Source organism: Squalius cephalus (assembly GCF_949319135.1).
Source record: "Squalius cephalus genome assembly, chromosome: 3".
Taxonomy (NCBI): Eukaryota; Metazoa; Chordata; class Actinopteri; order Cypriniformes; family Leuciscidae; genus Squalius; species Squalius cephalus.
This window is the reverse complement of record NC_137124.1, coordinates 52,855,661-52,874,397: the sequence shown is the minus strand read 5'-3', so window position 1 is coordinate 52,874,397 and position 18,737 is coordinate 52,855,661. Positions and strand designations below refer to the sequence as shown.

General features: G+C 38.3%; 1 protein-coding gene across 1 annotated transcript in view; it reads right to left on the bottom strand.

The window, feature by feature from the left end:
- Positions 1 to 615: 615 nt before the first annotated feature.
- Positions 616 to 18,737, bottom strand: part of adgra3 (adhesion G protein-coupled receptor A3) — a 47,577-nt gene continuing 29,455 nt past the window's right edge. Inside the window, exons 9-19 of the mRNA XM_079865275.1 lie at positions 18,101 to 18,302; positions 17,829 to 17,978; positions 13,374 to 13,535; positions 12,105 to 12,305; positions 11,714 to 11,921; positions 9,472 to 9,680; positions 7,541 to 7,665; positions 7,332 to 7,455; positions 5,613 to 5,758; positions 4,769 to 4,864; positions 616 to 2,766 (exon numbers count right to left, since the gene is read on the bottom strand). Coding sequence (XP_079721401.1) covers positions 1,314 to 2,766; positions 4,769 to 4,864; positions 5,613 to 5,758; positions 7,332 to 7,455; positions 7,541 to 7,665; positions 9,472 to 9,680; positions 11,714 to 11,921; positions 12,105 to 12,305; positions 13,374 to 13,535; positions 17,829 to 17,978; positions 18,101 to 18,302 — 3,076 coding nt within the window. The 3' untranslated portion in view covers positions 616 to 1,313. The remainder of the gene's footprint in view (positions 2,767 to 4,768; positions 4,865 to 5,612; positions 5,759 to 7,331; positions 7,456 to 7,540; positions 7,666 to 9,471; positions 9,681 to 11,713; positions 11,922 to 12,104; positions 12,306 to 13,373; positions 13,536 to 17,828; positions 17,979 to 18,100; positions 18,303 to 18,737) is intronic.

The following is an 18,737-nucleotide window of genomic DNA, read 5'->3' as shown; positions in this document are numbered from 1 at the left end:
AAGTGAATCAACTTTAAATCCAGGGCAAGAATCCATCTATGTGTTATGAAAGCAATAATCTCAATTTTCTTCAGTGTCTTGAGCACAATTGATATATGGCCTAATTTAACAAAGTGAAACCCCTGCAGACTTCATTAGCACCACTAAACTCACAAAATATCGGTTGTTAACAGAACACTACAAGTTGAATTCTGATCCACTATTTTTAAGTGTGTGTGTGCAAACAAAGCATTATTCTATTGTCCTTCACTCTGTCCTGTATTATCCTGCAGAGAACAGCTCGACAGACTTGTGGCAAGTGAGACAAGGGGGAAGGTGAGGTGAGTGCACTACAGCAATTATATTCCCTTCACCAGTAATGATGACAGGCAGCCCAACCTGAGAGTCAGCCATCAGTCACTGCACGGGTCTCTAACTCTGGAGGCAGCGGCCTACCATTTCCTCATCCCATCTGACTGGTTCCACCAAAGCAAGACCTGCACCTCAATTAGAGCCTCCATGTTATTGTCGTAATGGCAGAATGTGCTCCCAATTACTCCAAACCACAAGGCCTAAAGGAAGCTCTGAGAAGAAGTCTGAACTAACCTTTGAACTCAGAGACGAGATGAAGTTGGCTGCGCAAAGACATTTTTTATTACTTGACAGTCGCAATTGTGTGAAAACACATTAGAACATACGAGATTCAGCCATCATGTACTCAAAGGGCAGAACGTCATGCATCTTCACATACAAAATAGACCATTTTTAGATTGACTATGATTCGCAGTCAAGTGGGAAACTACAGTATATGCAGTTGTAGGTACTTAAGTTTTGAACATAAACATTAAAACGCAAATTCTTTAACTATTTTTACAAATTGCACCATTTGTAGTAAAATCATATAAGCTCCCATTTACTTGAAACCACAAGGCCAAAAAGAAGCTCTCCAAAGGGGGTCTGAACTCACCTTTGAACTCAGAGATGAGATAAAGTGGGCTGTGGTTTTTATTTTTTTATTTTGATGGCCGCAATTATGTGAAAACACATTCAAGATTCAGCCAACAAATACTCAGAGCAGCGAGTCATGCATCTTCACATACAAAAAGTCAGAATGAAATACAAAATGGGCTAAGGGGTACAAAAATAGACCATTTGTAGACAATGATGATTCGCAGCCAAGCATTTGTAGGTACTCAGTTTTTGAACAAACATTAAAATGCAAATCTTTAGGAACTATTTTTTTTTTTTACAAACTGTACCACCAAAATCATAAAATAAAAGATTCACAGTTACAGATAAAAGTCTGATTTGTAGTCTCTGAGAAGGGAATCTTGCTACACAGTAGTTTCATGCTTCCACAAGCCAGTCTTAATATTCCCTGAACTCTCCACGTTCAGGGGGGACAAATTTTGTAGTCTCTCTGAGTCTTTGGCGGGTCCGTTTTGGCACGCTAGATTCAACCCGTAAGACTTGGGCTGTACCTCCAGTTCAACAGCGAGGGGCTGTTTTGGACAGTCTTTAGTTTGGCTGGTGACATCGGTCCCAGATCCCTCCCCTCCTCCTCCGACTAAGCTTCCATTACTGACACCGTTCCCCACATTGTTGCTGAGGCCGTGCCCAAAACCATTACCGAGGCGGACGCCTCCACTTTTGCTAAGGTGGCGCGAGCGTCGCGGCAAGCTAGTGCTGGCGTCGCTGCTGTCCTGTTGAAGTTGGCTCTGCTGGCGCTCCCGGTAAGCCAAATACGCGGCCCGTCGGCTGTTGCGGGCGTGTAGGCTCTCGTGATGGTGGCGCTTGTGCGGGACGCTTTGCACGCTGCCCTCCACGCTGGTTGGGACGTCGTAAGAGTACTCGCGCAAAACTGTGAGCCTGCTGGCCCGATGAGCTCTTGTACGGTTCTTGTGGTGTCGCCCAGAGTGCCCATTGATGTTCGCGTTTCCCGTTCCTGGAAGATTGTTGTTGTTGACTGAGCTGGGCCGATATTGAACCTCGACAGGTGCTACATGCATCTTAATCTCATTGTCGACTGAATGTTCAGTCAGGCTGTTGTCCAGTAAAGCCGTCCCATTGGCCGTTGAAGGGGCCGCTTTGCACTGAGCGGCTTCGACCTGCAGATTGGTCAGTTTACAGCCTTGGGTGGAGTTGCGTACACTCGGTGCGCTCTTATTGGTGCAGGAGGATTCAGCGCTGCTGGCCGGACACCTCGTCGCTTCAATGTTTCCCCTGGCCGTCAACACAGAGTCACTGGTAACCGTGACAGGCAATAGCAGGGAATCAACTTGTTCGCCGTAGTTACGGCGAACCAGGCAACAAGCTTGTGACCAATGACGACGCATGTCCTGACGGTTTACGCAATGGTGCGCCACAAAAAACGCCCCGAGGGCTAAAGCGACAGCGCCGAACAGGCAGGCGAACACCAAATCTGCTGGATGCTCCTGGGACACCGCAAGAGCACCAAACACCCACAGCGCTACATAAAGAGCTAGGGCTCCTGCAACGCCAATGAGTTGGGCCACAAAAGTATGTTCGTTCTCCAGAGCCGACATCAAAACCGGGTGTGCGGCGGCTGTGGAGGAGGAGGTCTCCAGATGGTCAGGTGTGATTTCGGTGGCCTCAGTCACAGAAAGGTGCTGCTGCTCTTCGGACTGTTCTTTGAGTTCAAAGCGCCGCTCGGGATGCCGTCGGAGCTGAATGAGAATGCTGAGGAAGTACATGCAATCCACGAAAACGATGAAGGCTGCCGGGCCATAAAACGCACCGAGACTGGGTTCCCATGCCATCCAGCAGCTGAGGAAAGACAACAGATTTTTTTTGTTTTTTTAAAGTTGGCATTAAATGGAAATTCACCCCATCTGTTTTCTTATTTTCTGAGAATTACATTTTTAAAGTTGTTTATATGACTATGTGGTGTTTTTAATATGCTTTAAGACAAACCGTGCAAAGACAAAGAAAAAACATGTCTCCACTGACGTTCTAAGTTGTTAAAAATGTTTCTAAGGATACAGATTTTTAGAAGGAAGACTAAGATGACGAACAGGAACATGGTTTGTGCAACATTAGCAACACATTACAAGGTTTGATAACAGTCAAACAAAAGGCTCCTCATATTAATTACTGTTATGTGTCCGATTTTGTAAAGAGCAATACATAAAATGCATTACCATTCTGATACATCGACTTGTAGTTGACCCTTTATAATTTCTTCGAATCATTTTCTGGTTCAAACATATATGGCTAAATTAAACAAGTATTTCTACTTGTCATTGTGCAGCGTTTACTACAGTAAAGTTGACAGAGTGGATCAGGGGTCTGTTCTTCGTACCTCGCTTAATACATCTGAGATGATTTGACAGATTACAGATCTTCTAAACCAGTATTTCTACTTGTGTTAATTGAAAACAGCAGATGTATCAATACTCGAAACCATGATTAGCAATGCAGCGATTGGCTGGTGGCAAGACAGCAACGTAATGATATCATTTTAAAAAAGAACAATCAAACACCTGATGAAAACCTTAAATTTCTAGACCTTTATAAGGAAACAGCCAAGCGACCAAATAGACTGTACACTCAAATACTGATGTTGACAAGCTGAGAACTGTTCCTGAGAACTACTTTTTTTGCCGTTTTATACTTCAGTAAATCGACGTCACATTGCTCTACTTGGCAGCATGAAAATGACATTTACATTATTGAATGAATTTTAATTTTACATAAACAGAACAATGCTAGAACACTGCCAACATATTTTATAAATCAAAGCAGCTGTCACTCTCTGCAGGTCTGCTTTTTTTAAATGATCTCTTATATTTAAGTACATACAAGTTCTAAAAGGTTTACACTGGTGGTATCAAGGGCTTCATATCGTAGGAAAAACACTTATGAGGCACTTAAGAGTTCTGAGAAGCTTAGCAGAGCGTTTTTTCCTTTTGTCACGGTAGCGTGAGATTAATTAAACCCCAAAGATCTCAGATGGTCTGGATTTTCAAATTAAACCATGCTGTTACACAATCTAAACAGCTGTCACAAGTGAAAGAAGGGAGACTGGGAAACCAACAGGCACAAGGTGGGCAGCCAAAAATAGAGCAGCATAATTAGGTTCACACAAACTTCAGAAGTCTACACTACTTGCTCCTCCATAAAGCATTATTCTGCACTTTACAGAGCATGGGCATGAGGCTCCAACAAGAGCAGAAGCAATTTCTCATGGCAGAGAAAGACTATGAAATGACAGGAAATGTTCACATGGGGATTTGGAAAGCGCCTTGAGGCACATACAGGCTGTATCTGTACAGTCGGTCTGTTGTTAATAGCAACGAAGTTAAGGAAACATACTAAACCATTGCATTTTGTCTCTAGTGGTTTTAATGTATCCACACAAAAATGTCTAATTGATTACACAAAATCTGTCAATTACAATCAATGCATTTTTCAAACAAAGACCCCTAGCTTGAATTGTATTGTAATGGACGGTTAAAAAGCCACGTGGGGAGTCGTGGCCTAATGGTTAGGGACTTGTAACCCGGAGTTTGCGGGTTCGATTCTCAATAACGGCAAGAAATGACTGAGGTGCCCTTGAGTGAGGCATCGAACCCCCAATCGCTCCCCAGGCGCCACTGCTCCGGGTGTGTGTGTCCACAGTTTGCAGTGTGTGTGTTCAATACTCACTACTCCTAATGTGTGTGCACTAACTTGGATGGGTTAAATGCAAAGGACAAATACCCAATATGGGTTACCATTCTTGGCCTTCACATGTCACTTTCAAAAGTATCCTAAAACTCATACTTACTAAGGTGCATTGACTTGACTTCCATAGTTTTTGATGTTAGCAGCAGCTGTTATTCCACAGACAATGATCGGTATGCCTCCACCTATTAAGTAGAATCTGTAGAAGAAAAAACAACAATTTAAACTGTTTAAGGCTACGCTTGACATTAAATTAGTAAGCTATTATAAATTATTGTTCACTAGAACTATTACAAAAACCATTTCAGTAAATGAAATAAGGCTTAAATAAAAAATTAAATGTTAATATTAGATGGAAAACTTAAGACTTAAAGTTAGAAAAAAACGATATATATATATTTAAGTACATACAAGTGATATATAAGAGATCATTTAAAAAGACCATCATTGCAAACCTGCAGAGAGTGACAGCTGCTTTGATTTATAAAATATGTTAGCAGTGTTCTAGCATTGTTCTGTTTATGTAAAATTAAAATTCATTTGTATATATATATATATATATATATATATATATATATATATATATATATATATATATATATATATATATATATATATAAAATATGAACTATTCCTTTAAAGATCATCAGTTCACCTAAAAAAGCCCTGCTTACTGTTGTATGTTTACTGACACCAAGTGGAGAGCAGCGGGACTTAATTTAAAACACAGAGTTTTGACTTTTGGGCAATGCAAGTTTAAAATGTTCCAGAAAATGAAATGAATCGCATCATGTGTGCTTGTTTTTAAATTTATTTAATAATCATTTATTATATTATCTATTTTTAATCACAAATTTAAATGAAATTATTAATTATTTGAAGGCCATTTTTATAAAAAACATTTTTTTTTGTACACTTTTCTCCTCATTGATTACTATGACCTTTACCTCAGCATAGGTCTGGGTGGAGGTGGAGGCTCATCCAGCTCCTCGTAGCGTTTGGCCTTCCGCGTCACCTGTTTGTAGATGTTGCGTGCAGTTACGCCTGACCACAGGGCCGTAGCCAGTGTGGAGTAATGCAGCACTATCCCCACCTTTAGGACGAGACATTAGAAAACATATGAATTCTCCTCAAAGCCAATGAAAATGCAAATATTCATTTGTACTCATTGTAAGACTCTTTGTAAGTCGCTTTGGATAAAACCGTCTGCTAAATGAATTAAATGTAAATATTCTCATCTTCAAGTCCCCATGAAATCAAAATGGATATTTCTCTTTTTTTTTATGGAATATTTCAGTATTTATTATAACAGATTTAAAGGGATAGTTCACCCAAAAATGAAAATTCTGTCATTAATTACTCAAACCAGTAAGACTTTCGGTCATCTTCGGAACACAAATGAAGATTTTTAATGAAATCTGAGAGCTTTCTGTCCCTCCATTGACAAAACTACCACTTTGGCGCTTCATAGGTTCATAAAGAGATCATAAAACTAATCCATATGAATTGAGTGGTGTAGTCCAGATTATCTGAAGAGACTCGATTGTGTTTATTCTCGCGTTACGCAGCAAGTAGGTTACTGCATGTCAAGCAGGTTCAGTGGGGCTTGTTAATGTTCGCTGATCAATGTTTATATGGGAATAAAAGCCTAAATTCAATTCCAATAGTAAACCACAACCATCCAATGAATTCCCCACAGACAAAATCAAGTCCCGCCCTACATTTCTTCTTGTTCCAGAAGTCATTTCACTTGGATATACAGTTCGTCAAAATAGGGAAGAAAATACATTTTTTTGTAAATTTGGAGTGCTGTCAGTACAGAGAACAACGACAAAAATCGGTGTTGCCTACACCGTGTTATCCTCTTTTTAAAATTTGCACCCTGTTGACTTCAATGGGGCAAGTTTTAAACCTGCTTTTAGCCTCTTAACATCCTTGATGTGTCATTACAAGTGCACAGCCAATGTGAGTGATTCCTTCTGAGTGAACACGAGTGAATCTGACTGCAGTAGATGTGCAAGATATGAATAAAAATGATGTTTATTCAGCCAGCGCACATACCTGTATTTACATCCTGTTTTCGGTCGAAGTCCACAGTAGTCGATTGTCGAGTTCGGGCGCATGATCGTACGTACTAAACCTATGCGCGTGAACTTGACAATCGACTACTGTGGACTTCAACCGAAAACAGGATGTAAATACAGGTATGAGCGCTGGCTGAATAAACATCATTTTTATTCATATCTTTCACATCTACTGCAGTCAGATTCACCCGCGTTCACTCCAGGACCGAAGTTGCCCATCCCTGCTCTAAAGGAATCACTCACATGGCTGGGCACTTGTAATGACACATCAAGGATGTTAAGAGGCTAAAAGCAGGTTTAAAACTTGCCCCATTGAAGTCAACAGGGTGCAAATTTTAAAAAGAGGATAACACTGTGTAGGCAACACCGATTTTTGTCATTGTTCTCTGTACTGACAGCACTCCAAATTTCCAAAAAAATGAGCTCAATGTTAAAATTGACCGGAGTTCTCCTTTAAGAGTATCAAATGTGAACTTGAGAGCAGTATTGCAGATCTGTCTATAAACAGAGAAACTTATATAAAGATTTCATGTAAATATTGTCCCCCAAACTTATATAACATGTGAAAATGCAGGCACATACCGCTTGACAAACACTTGCGTTGTACGTTTGGTTAATGCCGCCCACAAACACAGCACAGGTGAGGAGAATATGCAAGCACAGGTTAACCAGCATGTGCCAGCACTTCTTACTTATACGCACTGACCTGCGAACACATGAAATATCACATTAAAACCAGCAAAAACCCATGCCTTGTACTTCACTAAAAAAAAAACATAAACAGCACTTACTTGTGGTGGTAGATATAACTGACTATGACTGACAGAAGGCAGAGCCCCAGGACGATGGCTGTGGCGTAGATAACAGGGTGAAGAGGTTTGAAGCTGTATGCGTCGTACCCGGTCCTGTTCAGATCCTGTTAGACAAGAGTTTATCAGCAGATTATATTTGCAAATGCATTCCAATACCCAATATTCTCGAAGGTACAAGGTGGGTGTTGAGGATGTGTGAACAAATCTAATTACAAACAGGCTCAGGAAAATCAACATGAAGGAAAATCAGAACAAAATGGTAAAGCAGGTCAATCTAGCACTAAAAAACCCCTTGAAATAACTAATTACATGACAAGAGGATGATGGGAACAATGGAATTCACTAACAATCTTTGTTTTTACTGTTATCATAGTGATGCAGCAACATTACACAGTATTTCTTTCACACGTAGACCCTGTTGTATCATCATGTAATGTGCTTTTATATAGTAAATACTGGTCAGCAGTGTTGTTTTAGGATTACTTATATACTACTTATTAATATTTTGAATTAGATTTAATTGACATATTTTCAGTTTTCATTTTCAATTTAGTTAGTTTTAGTAATTTTATTAACTTTTTTAATTTTTTATTAGGGTTCTTTCATATATTTTTATTTTGCTTTAATTAGGGTGAGGTTTCATTTGAAAATGATGAAAAACAATGCAAACAGTTTTTTAATAGACAGCATTTGAAACTGAAAAATAAAAAAATATGAGAAGCGTCTCACTACTTAATTGAATACAGGACATTAACCTTATTCCACAGAGCCTTGTAATACTTGATTCTGATTGGTCAATCGCGCCATCCAGCTGTATGTTATCCCCCAATAACAACCAGTAAATCTGATAACAACAGGCTTAGAGGATGGATACCCGACCCGAGCCCGACGGGCCGGGCCGGGTTCGGACAGGTATTTAGAAATTATGTTCGGGTTCGGGTCGGGCTCGGTCACATCAGCGCGATAAGGCATTGAACATTTTAAATTTAAAACAGCTTATTATGTAGGTAACGTTAGCCAATGTGCCTGATGCTTTCATTTGATGCAAACGTTCGTTTTTGTGATTAAAATGCATGTAAAATTTTACCATAACATCTGTCTTCCTGTGTGCGCAAATTTCAAATTTGTTTATGTAGCCGTGACAACCAAACACGTGCATGCGCGCCTATGTTAAGTGCGCTTGTTTCTCCATGCGCGCTGATGCACTCATCCTGTTGACATTTCCGAATGCCTTCCTACAGTTGCTTAATAAAAGCGGGCTTTCCACACAAACAAACGTACAAGTGTCATTAGTATGAGAAAAAAAAATGGGATTTTAACTGTCGGTCTCGGGTCGGGCTCGGACATAAATATCTTTATGCCTGTCGGGCTCGGGTCGGGTTCGGTTACTGCTCTGTCGGGCGCGGGCCGGGCTCGGACAGAAAAATTCGGCCCGATACGCACTCTAAACAGGCTCATCCGGGGGAAGTCGGCACTTTACGCTTGCTATTTTGTGTTCAGTTGTCCATCTAGTTTAAACTTGCCGCTTGTTCCAACTGCTTTCTCCGCAAAAGCTTTGCGTTTAAAGAGGTAATAAAATATTTAGACTCAGAACAATATTTCATGTTTAATTATTTGCTTATGTGGCAAATAGCCGTGTAATAAGCTTCGAGTCGGGGTCCTGATCACCCTGTCGGGGTTTATTTCTGCGATAACAACAGCTGGATGTACATTATCTGACTTACTGTCATAGGGACAGTATTTTGGTACACTCAGCTCTGGCTGATAACAGAATATTTCCTAAATTGTAACACTGAAACAAGCATTTTCTGTAAAGCTGCTTTGAAACAATATGTATTGTGAAAATCACAATAAAAATGAAGTGAATTTGAAGAACAGCCTAAAATTCAAGCCACTTTCGTCTCTCTTACCATCAGTAAAGCGTAGTTATTAAGTGAATCACAGGAGATTGTAGTGAAGTTGTCATCCTGACGGAGGATCTGGCAGCCATCGCTCTGCCATCCTCCCTGTCCGCCAAGCAGACTGAAATTCCAGAAGGCGGGAACAGCATCCGATCCATGCAGGAAGCGCCGCAGAGTGGCGTTCACTGGACTTTGCAGGTTCTTCAATGGAAAGCCATCTAAACAACAGGAGAATGGACGTTTAATCAGTTTGTGCAACAAAACTCAAAACAAATCTGGTTATGGACCACCTTTGATGGTACACTTTTAAAAATAAATGTTCTCTATTTGCATCTACAATTCCATGAAGAATTTTTAGTAGCTTTCGGACCGGGTAGTTATGGGAACTGAGTTATACAAATTCTAAATTTTCCCCTGGGGCCATTTTCCGGGTTGTATTCGCACCTCCAGTAAGAACTCTGAAGTGACGTAAGCCGGCCAACAGCGACGTCTTTTAAGCACGTCCTTCAACAATGTCAGCAACTGGAGGATGCCGTGATCGGAGCTGTGTTGTTGTTGTTGTGGGTATTGTGATAACAGATGAAATGTAGACGTACAAATTATGCGATTGAAAGAGCAAAAAGGAGGGCTAAGAGATGAGATCTCCTACAACAACTTGCAGTGCTACATATGGCGGTGTTTCGTATCATATGACATGTGTTCGGCCAATCAGTGTACACTTACATCACTATTGTGCTCGGTTAGACCCATCTATGAAGTAGGAGCTGATTTTGCCCCCCCAAAAGGCGTTCCTATAATTAAGATTGTTCTTAGTTCCTGCGGTGCGAACACGCCAAAAAGCAGGTGCTTCCATCAATAGTTATAGTTATAGGAACTATGAAAGTGCTCCTCTGGTGCAAAACCCCCTTATAGCATCCACAAACCTTTCCACTGGAAAAAAAGGTTCTATATAGTGGAGAAAGGTTCTTTAGAATTCTAAAATGTTCTTCGCACTGAGAAAAACTATGGTTAAGAGTTACATTCGAGGAATTTGTTTAGGTGACAGAAGCTTCCACAGCACAAACAGAATGACAGAGACTGAAAAGTTCTTTAGGGAACCAAAAACCTTTGCAGATTTTTTTATGGGATTACAAACGCTTTCTTCTCTGCTTATCCTTCAAAGTGAAATCAATCTGTTATAGCAGTAACTTTTTCCCAGCAGCTCCCTGTGCTGCTCTTTGCCGCCTCCTCTCACTTCAGTAGCTGCTATTATTATTGTTGTGTCTATGACACAAAGCCTCTTTACCTGCTTGAAGCCAAAATGGGGGAGGAATGGATGATAGAGCTGTGCAGCAAAGATCAAATCACAAAATAAAAAAACGTATATATGTATATTTTATAAAAAAACGTTATAAAATAACAGTTCCAAATATCCACACATTTTATATATATAAAAATGTGTGGCTATTGGAACTGTTATTTTAGAACGTTTTTTATTTTGTGATTTTATCTTTGCTGCACAGCTCATCCATCCATCCATCCATCCATCCATCCATCCATCCATCCATCCATCCAAGAGATATATAATTTTACTCATAAAAAGTTCTAGGGGTGCCAATAATTGTGGTCAATGTGTTTTAAAGAAAAACATTTATTTCATAATGTGATTTCCCCCCTACTTTCAATTCTTTTAATTCAATGAAAGGTTAGATTTTTGCTAACTTTTTGACAGTCACCTTTGATCATTTACCAGGGGTGCCAATAACTCTTACCACAACTGTATATAATTATTTGTATAGTGCATTTCACACATGATGGTAGTTTCAGTTTCACTTTAAACTAGTTAATTTTATAATAAATGTTGTTTATAATTCATTGTGGAGTGAGGGGAAATAAAATATATGTTTATAGTGTTTATAATGTTTAATGTTTCACTTTTATTCACTGGCATTTCACATTATTTCTGAATTTAGTAATAAAATGTGACTTCTACATCGCTGCAACTTATTATTTCTTTCTGCAGTTTTGACTTGGTGCAACTTAAAGTCAGGTGTGACTTTTGTCCAGGGTGAAAAAAAAGTATCCGCAGTAGCAATTTTATTAGTTTGAAGTGCATCATTCTTCTGTACCTTTAATTCTTAATTTTTAGACTATTGTACTTTACTTTGCTTTCTATCCAGGTAGAAATATTGTATAACATTAACAATAAAGTGGGTTTGAGCGCATGTCTGATCTTGCCCAAGGCAGTAGGATCAGCACCAAGTGTGCTTACCAATCTTTGTGAGAATCACAGGTGTGGCCACACTCCTCCTCTTGCTGCCGTCACTGAGGACGGTGGAGTTTCCCGTTGGGGGAAAGAGTTTGCCGTTGCGGAAGGCAAGCAGGTGGAGTTTGTAGACGGCCTCTTCGGCCTGACCTGAACTTCCCAGAGATGAGAAGAGAGACGGGGGAAGCTGTAGTGAAGCCTCCACTATAGCGTTCTGCACACATGGAGATGCAATAACATTACTGTCAAAACATGATGGATATAATCCTGCTACCACAGCTTTATTGGAGTTCTCGGATTGAAGAAACACTCATCTTATATGCTGTGACAAAACATCTACAGTACTGTATCCTCCACACACAATGACGTACAGAAAGTACCAGAGAAAAACGCATACTTTGTGAGCCAATGCTGACAGGTTGCTGGTCACGTTGCATTTGAAGCTGAGCTGGCGCTCTGGGTTGATGTCGGAGTCTCTGGGAGAGAAATGGGCCATGGCCGTACGCTCCGGTGAGACCTTCTGGAACAGAGTGCAGGTCATCCCATTGAAGCTGCTGGCCTTGATCGCATGTGCCTCCAGAGCAATGTTATGAGAGTTCTGTAGAAACAAACAACAATAAAGAAAAATGGCTACCACACCATACTCCCACAATCACATGTTATTGAAGGACTATGCCAGCTCTTTCAAACTAAAGTCTATATAAATGTTCACTGCTGTTCAAAAGTTTGGGGTCAGTCATTTTTTTCCTACATATTAATACTTTTATTCAGTGAGGATGCATTCACACGATTAAAAGTGACAGTAAAGATGTTTATAATGTCACAAAAGATTTATATTTTAAATAAATGCTGTTCTTTTGAACTTTCTATTAATCAAACAATAATATCAAATTATTAATATACTAATATCCTTTTAACTACTTTTTTAAATATATTGAAATAGAAAACAGGCTTTTTATATTACAATAATATTTCACAATATTACAGTTTTTACTGTATTTACCTTGGTGAGCATAAAATACTTATTTCAAAAACATTGAAAATTGTACTGACCCAAAAGTTAATAGGTAACATATACTAATTTTTGACGAAAAAATAAAGGGTTCAACAAAGAAAGCATATACAAATATATACATTTATTTCAAGTTATATAAACTGTTCAGCAGCTTTTAATAAAATAAAAAATCTGATTTAATTGATCTTTTGCAGGAACACACACACACCTAAATATATGAACACTGCGTTCAATCAAATTGCTTTTCCATTTATGAAGTAACATAAGAAATTACACAGTATTTTTCAGTAATTCCAAAGAAATGTTTGAAGTCAACATGTACATTAAATTATTGCTGTTAGGATGGAAAAAAATGGAAATGCTTGCATAAGAATATTTTTATTACTATCGATCAGTTGTTGAAGACCTAATGTCAGACAGTTATCAGTGAAATAATTTTGGCTTGTCCGTTAATTTGTAAAAAAGCAAACAAAATCTCATTTACAGAACTTGCAATGAAAATATTACATTTAATTTATTTATATTCATATATATTTGTGTGTTATTTAAGCTGTTGTATAAATGAACTTCTGGTTACACCAGCAGAATACAGAGGGATATTTCTTTAAATAATTTAGTTTTAACAATTGAAAGGATTTTTGCAGTACTCACAGTAGAATAGGCCAGAGCCCCATTACTGATTCGGAGAACGGCAATCCTCTGCAGGCACTCAACGATACGCGAGCAAGCTCGCGCCTCCCTCTGAGCCATCCATAACACTCGCTCATCAGCCAGCATCAGATTACTGGAGATATCCACCATCACATCTCCCAGCTGAGAGAGGAAATGCAGTTAGAGACAATGCATGCACACCCACATCAATGCCGATTCCTCCAGGCGTGCATTACACCCACAAACAAACTACATACTAATTCAATAAACACACACAAACACACTGCCACCACATTCCTGAACAAAACCTGACATCACACAGAAAAATGTTGATGAGTGAAATAAAGAAATTATTTTTTTAAAGAAATAAAATGTGATTACTGGGATGCGTCTTGACATTCCCACGCTAGAGAAACACTTAACAGCAAATGTTTTCAAAAAACAATCCTGGAGCCCTAAACAGCCTCTTCTTTGTCAACTCAATACAACTGAGTTCCACTAAATTCCTGAGCAAAATTACACAAGCATGGCAAAATCGCGAGGCAAGTCAAATTTAATAACGTGCCCTTGCAATATGTGAGATGTTGAATGACGGTACAGATCCCTGCGCAGGTGTTACATGATAACGTTTCCCCTCAACACTGAGTGAAGTGCAACCTGATCCTGAAAAATAGGTTCTATGTTCCTCTGTGGCCCAGTGTCCAAATCCCTCCAGATCCTATCAGCTCCTCTCCTTACTGATTCAACTGCAAAAGCCTGTTTTGTTCTCCAGAGAGGAAGAGAGTCACAAACTGAGGTGGCGAACAGGGATGTTGCATTAAAGGAGAACTCCGGTCAATTTTAACATTGAGCTAATTTTTTTGTAAATTTGGAGTGCTGTCAGTACAGAGAACAACGACAAAAATCGGTGTTGCCTACACTGTGTTATCCTCTTTTTAAAATTTGCACCCTGTTGACTTCAATGGGGCAAGTTTTAAACCTGCTTTTAGCCTCTTAACATCCTTGATGTGTCATTACAAGTGCACAGGTCATGTGAGTGATTCCTTTAGAGTTAACACGCGGTGAATCTGACTGCAGTAGATGTGCAAGATATGAATAAAAATGATGTTATTTCAGCCAGCGCACATACCTGTATTTACATCCTGTTTTCGGTCGAAGTCCACAGTAGTCGATTGTCGAGTTTGGGCGCATGATCGTACGCACTAAACCTATGATCTAACTTTTATATTATTAGTAATATTTCAAGATGACCCCTTACTGGACTGAAGCAACTTTGGTTAGCTTGATTATCCATTTTTTGAAAAATCATGTTAAAATGTGAGTATCCGAAATTATCCATCAGGCTTTTGAGGAACGTTTATTTGTTCATCTTTCAATCATCATTGTATTGCACTGCATTGTATGTTTTGATGCCCACAATAAAAAAAAAACACAGAGCTTTGATAATAAAACTAAGCATTTAAATATAATCTTAAGAAATATTATTATACTGATATTTATATGCATTTTATGTAGGGCTGCACAATATATCGAAATTATCGAAATATCACAAATGTATATAATCGCAATATGCATATCGCAACAGCTTGCAATAATTTGGGTCATGAAGAAAAGACAAAGAGAAACTCTTTTGTAAAATAACTTTTGTAGCTTCAATAAGAATCAGTATATATTTAATTCATACAGTGAAAACTAAGCAGCGTTTTATTTTTACATCTGATTTATTCAGTTTCTTTTGTTAAATAATCCTAATGTAGTATAACCGGAAACCCTAAACCCCGTGGTTTACACTGATGTTTTATGCTACAGTAAAACACTGATGTTCACTTTCAGAAGTTATAGGGATGTTTTCTTGTCAAAAAAAGAATGTGAAACACGTATGTAGGTTATATAATTTGAAATATATTTTAACCATTATTTAAGTTTATTTTACACACTTTAAGCATTATCATATCGCATTATTTAATGAGTTATCGAATTTTTCTTCAATATCGTGCAGCCCTAATTTAATGCAAATAATCTGCTATACTCTCATAAATATCTCACTGAACGGTATTACAAACTAACAGAACTTCATCTTATTTTTTGGCAATATAAATATCAGAAACTGCACTAAATTGCATATTTTTGCTCACTTTGTGCATCTGAATAAAACTGGGTTTTTTTTTTCCTCTTCAAGGGTGAGCTCCATATTCTCATCATAATATCATACTATATGAGCCATAAAAGCCTGATGTATCCAATATAATACTCAACAAAAACTCATATGCACAATTTTATATAAAAAAAAGATGATAATTTTTCTAACTATTTTTTCACATTGTCTTTTGGATTGCATGTAAAAAATAACCATTCAGAACAGAACTGCTGGATTTGATTGTTAACCCTCTGAGGTCTGAGCTGTTTTCTGGGCCCTGGAGGTGTTCTGACATGCTCTGACATTTCTGGTTATTTCTGTTACTTGTGACATTTTCATGGCTAAAGTCTAATTACACTGTATTCAGCACAAACTCTGCTACAATAATATATCAACAGCATGTATGTAAAAGTTTGTAGTTTTGAGATAATGACATTTATGCGTGGTTTGTGAAAATACAAAAAAAAATTCTCACTGAAATAAGGCCATGAAACCCATACTGATTATTTCTTCACAAGACTTTTGAAAATTGTATGACGTAGCCTAGAATATTTGCTGCAAAACTATGTGAAAATCACCCTGACTGCTCATTCAGAGAAGACAATATATTGATTTAAAATTTTTACGACGTGTTTTGTGTGAATAAGCCTTATGCGAAGGGGCGGATTACCTCATTAATATGTAAGGATTTTCTCACCTGAGAAAGACAAAGAACCTCCCTATTGGCCCTATTAGGAGCTTATCAGGGCCCATCATTCTGAGCAACCTTGCACAATACTGTAAATGAGGAGATTTAAAAAAGAATGGCTTTTAAATTGTTTGGATTTATTTACACAACATAATCCAAATAGACACAACAAATGGCAAAAAAGCACTTATTGAAAGACAGAGACCTTTGTGCCATTCCTAAAAACATTGTACATACCTTCAATTTCCAAGGTGTTTGATTTTCACTTTACCATGTTCATGTTCCAGAGACTCATGTGAATGTTGAAGTCGGTAGGACTCATCTGGGCCCTGAAAAAAAAGTGAACATACTGATATCAAGAGAAAGGTCTGCACGATTTTGGAAATAAATATTAGATTTTTCTGGTTAAAATTGCTTTTTAAAGTTCACAAAATACACACACACACACACAAATGTTTCCAACAATATATAGTAAATGAACACCAGGTTTGTTGTGCCTTGTAGGCATAGGCTATGCGCAGTGCTGGGTAAAATAATAATAAAAATATTTCAGTAACAACCAAGCTAGAGAAAAATATATTGATTATCATGTTACTTCAAATGTTTCCATTCGTTATGATGATATGAAATGAGATAATAGTAAAAACATGAAGCCGTTTGGTGTGTTTTGCTTTTCAAATTTTCAAATGATACATTCAAACGCGATCGCGCTGCAAAATCTGATACATTCAAACGCGATCGCGCTCAAATATAAAACATTATGGTTACCATATACATATCTACGTTTGACCAGATAGCCACAAACACAGTAGGCCTAACAGTAAACACGGGTCTAAATATTATAATATTCCCCATATATCTAGCAACAGTTCAACTGCAACGTGACATTTATGCAACAATAACAAACATGTAAGAATTTCTTACCTTAAATCTTTCTTGTCTTCAAATTGCGTTCTTCTTCTTCTGAGGTAGCCTAAATCCAATGTAAGCTCAGGCGCGTCTTTCAAACTCGACGAAAAGTGAAGTGAAGTGTTTTGGTGTTTTGTTGTTGAGGTAACGAGCGCGTTCGCGTTCCATGTGGAGATTTGCATGTGAATATCTTTTGCGCGAGTGGGCGTGGCCAAATTAACTGTAATGAGCAAGCGTTTGAGAAGCTGGACATCTTGTTGGTTTTATACAAATTACTTAAACAGAAAATATTTGTTTTCGTTTTGAACCCGATCATTTAAAAGTACACACTTAAATGTTTATAAAGGTGTATGGCTCATAAATGTGTGACAAGTATTCGCTGAGTTTTGTTTCAGTTTATAGACGTGCTCAAGAAAAAAAAGTTCACCGCGACGGAGAGGCAGAACGCACACCCTGTTTATATTCTTTATTTTACAAAAGCACAATGTTTTGATTTGATTGTAAGTGGACACATACAAAAGTAGAAATATCACAGATTCTTTTTTTATATTTCTTTTTTCTGTATGACCATAAATGACGGAGTAATTTAAGTTTATAGTGCTACAATGTGGAGAAAATCCAGCAAAACGCGCCGGCGCGTTTGCCGACCTCAGAGGGTTAATATTCCTAAATTAATACAATAACAGTTTCCCCCCCTACATGACTAAACTTTTTATCTCACCTCTTTATACTTCTCTGCAAACTTGCCAATCTTCTCAATCATCTCTGCTACAAAGATCACATCCACCTTGTCAGAGAAGTTGGGCGCCTCTGCAGTGTACGCCAGCAGCTGCTGCGCCGTCTGAACCGCATTGGTCAGATTCAGAGGCATCTGATATTCAAGAAAATCACAAAATGAGCACAGACAGAGAAGAATCAAATACATCAGACCAAAAAAGGTGAATGATGAAAGTTAAACACAGAATACCGTATTGCAGAGTTACAGTCACCTACCTGGTTGATGATATAAAGCACACGCGTGACATCTTTCATATATTCACAGCGCGAGTAGTCGTCTTCCGCCCACTGTCCACCCCGGTCACATCGCCTCCATGCGCGTCGATCTTCGGCCGAGCTGCCCGAATAAATGCCAGCTCCGGTCACCTGCCGTTTACAGGGCAAGTATGCCGTAATGCCAGCCAGTGTACGAGGCCATCTGCATACAGACAAAAACACATGCTAAATCTCCTTAAGATTAATGCGCAAGAAAGGAAGTACCAAGAACACCACTTGTCTGTGGTATTGCATGAAAATAAATGGCCTTAAATGGGAGTACATTTGTTTGCAGTGGTTAAAATATGCAATAAGTAAAAAAAAAAAATAAAAAAAATAATAATAATAATAATAATAATAATAATAGGTGAACAGTCTGATGGTTTTTGCTTGCACACTAATACAGGTTTCACTTAGATCTACAACCACAAGAGTGCAGCGAAGAGCTAAAATATTTTTTTTAGACATTTGTTTTCATACTATGTCAGCAATGGATACATGTGATTCAATTTAACTTTTTTTATGAAAGAAATTAATTTATTCAGCATTAAATTGATCAAGAGTGTCTATTTATAATGTAACATTTTTTTTTTTTTTT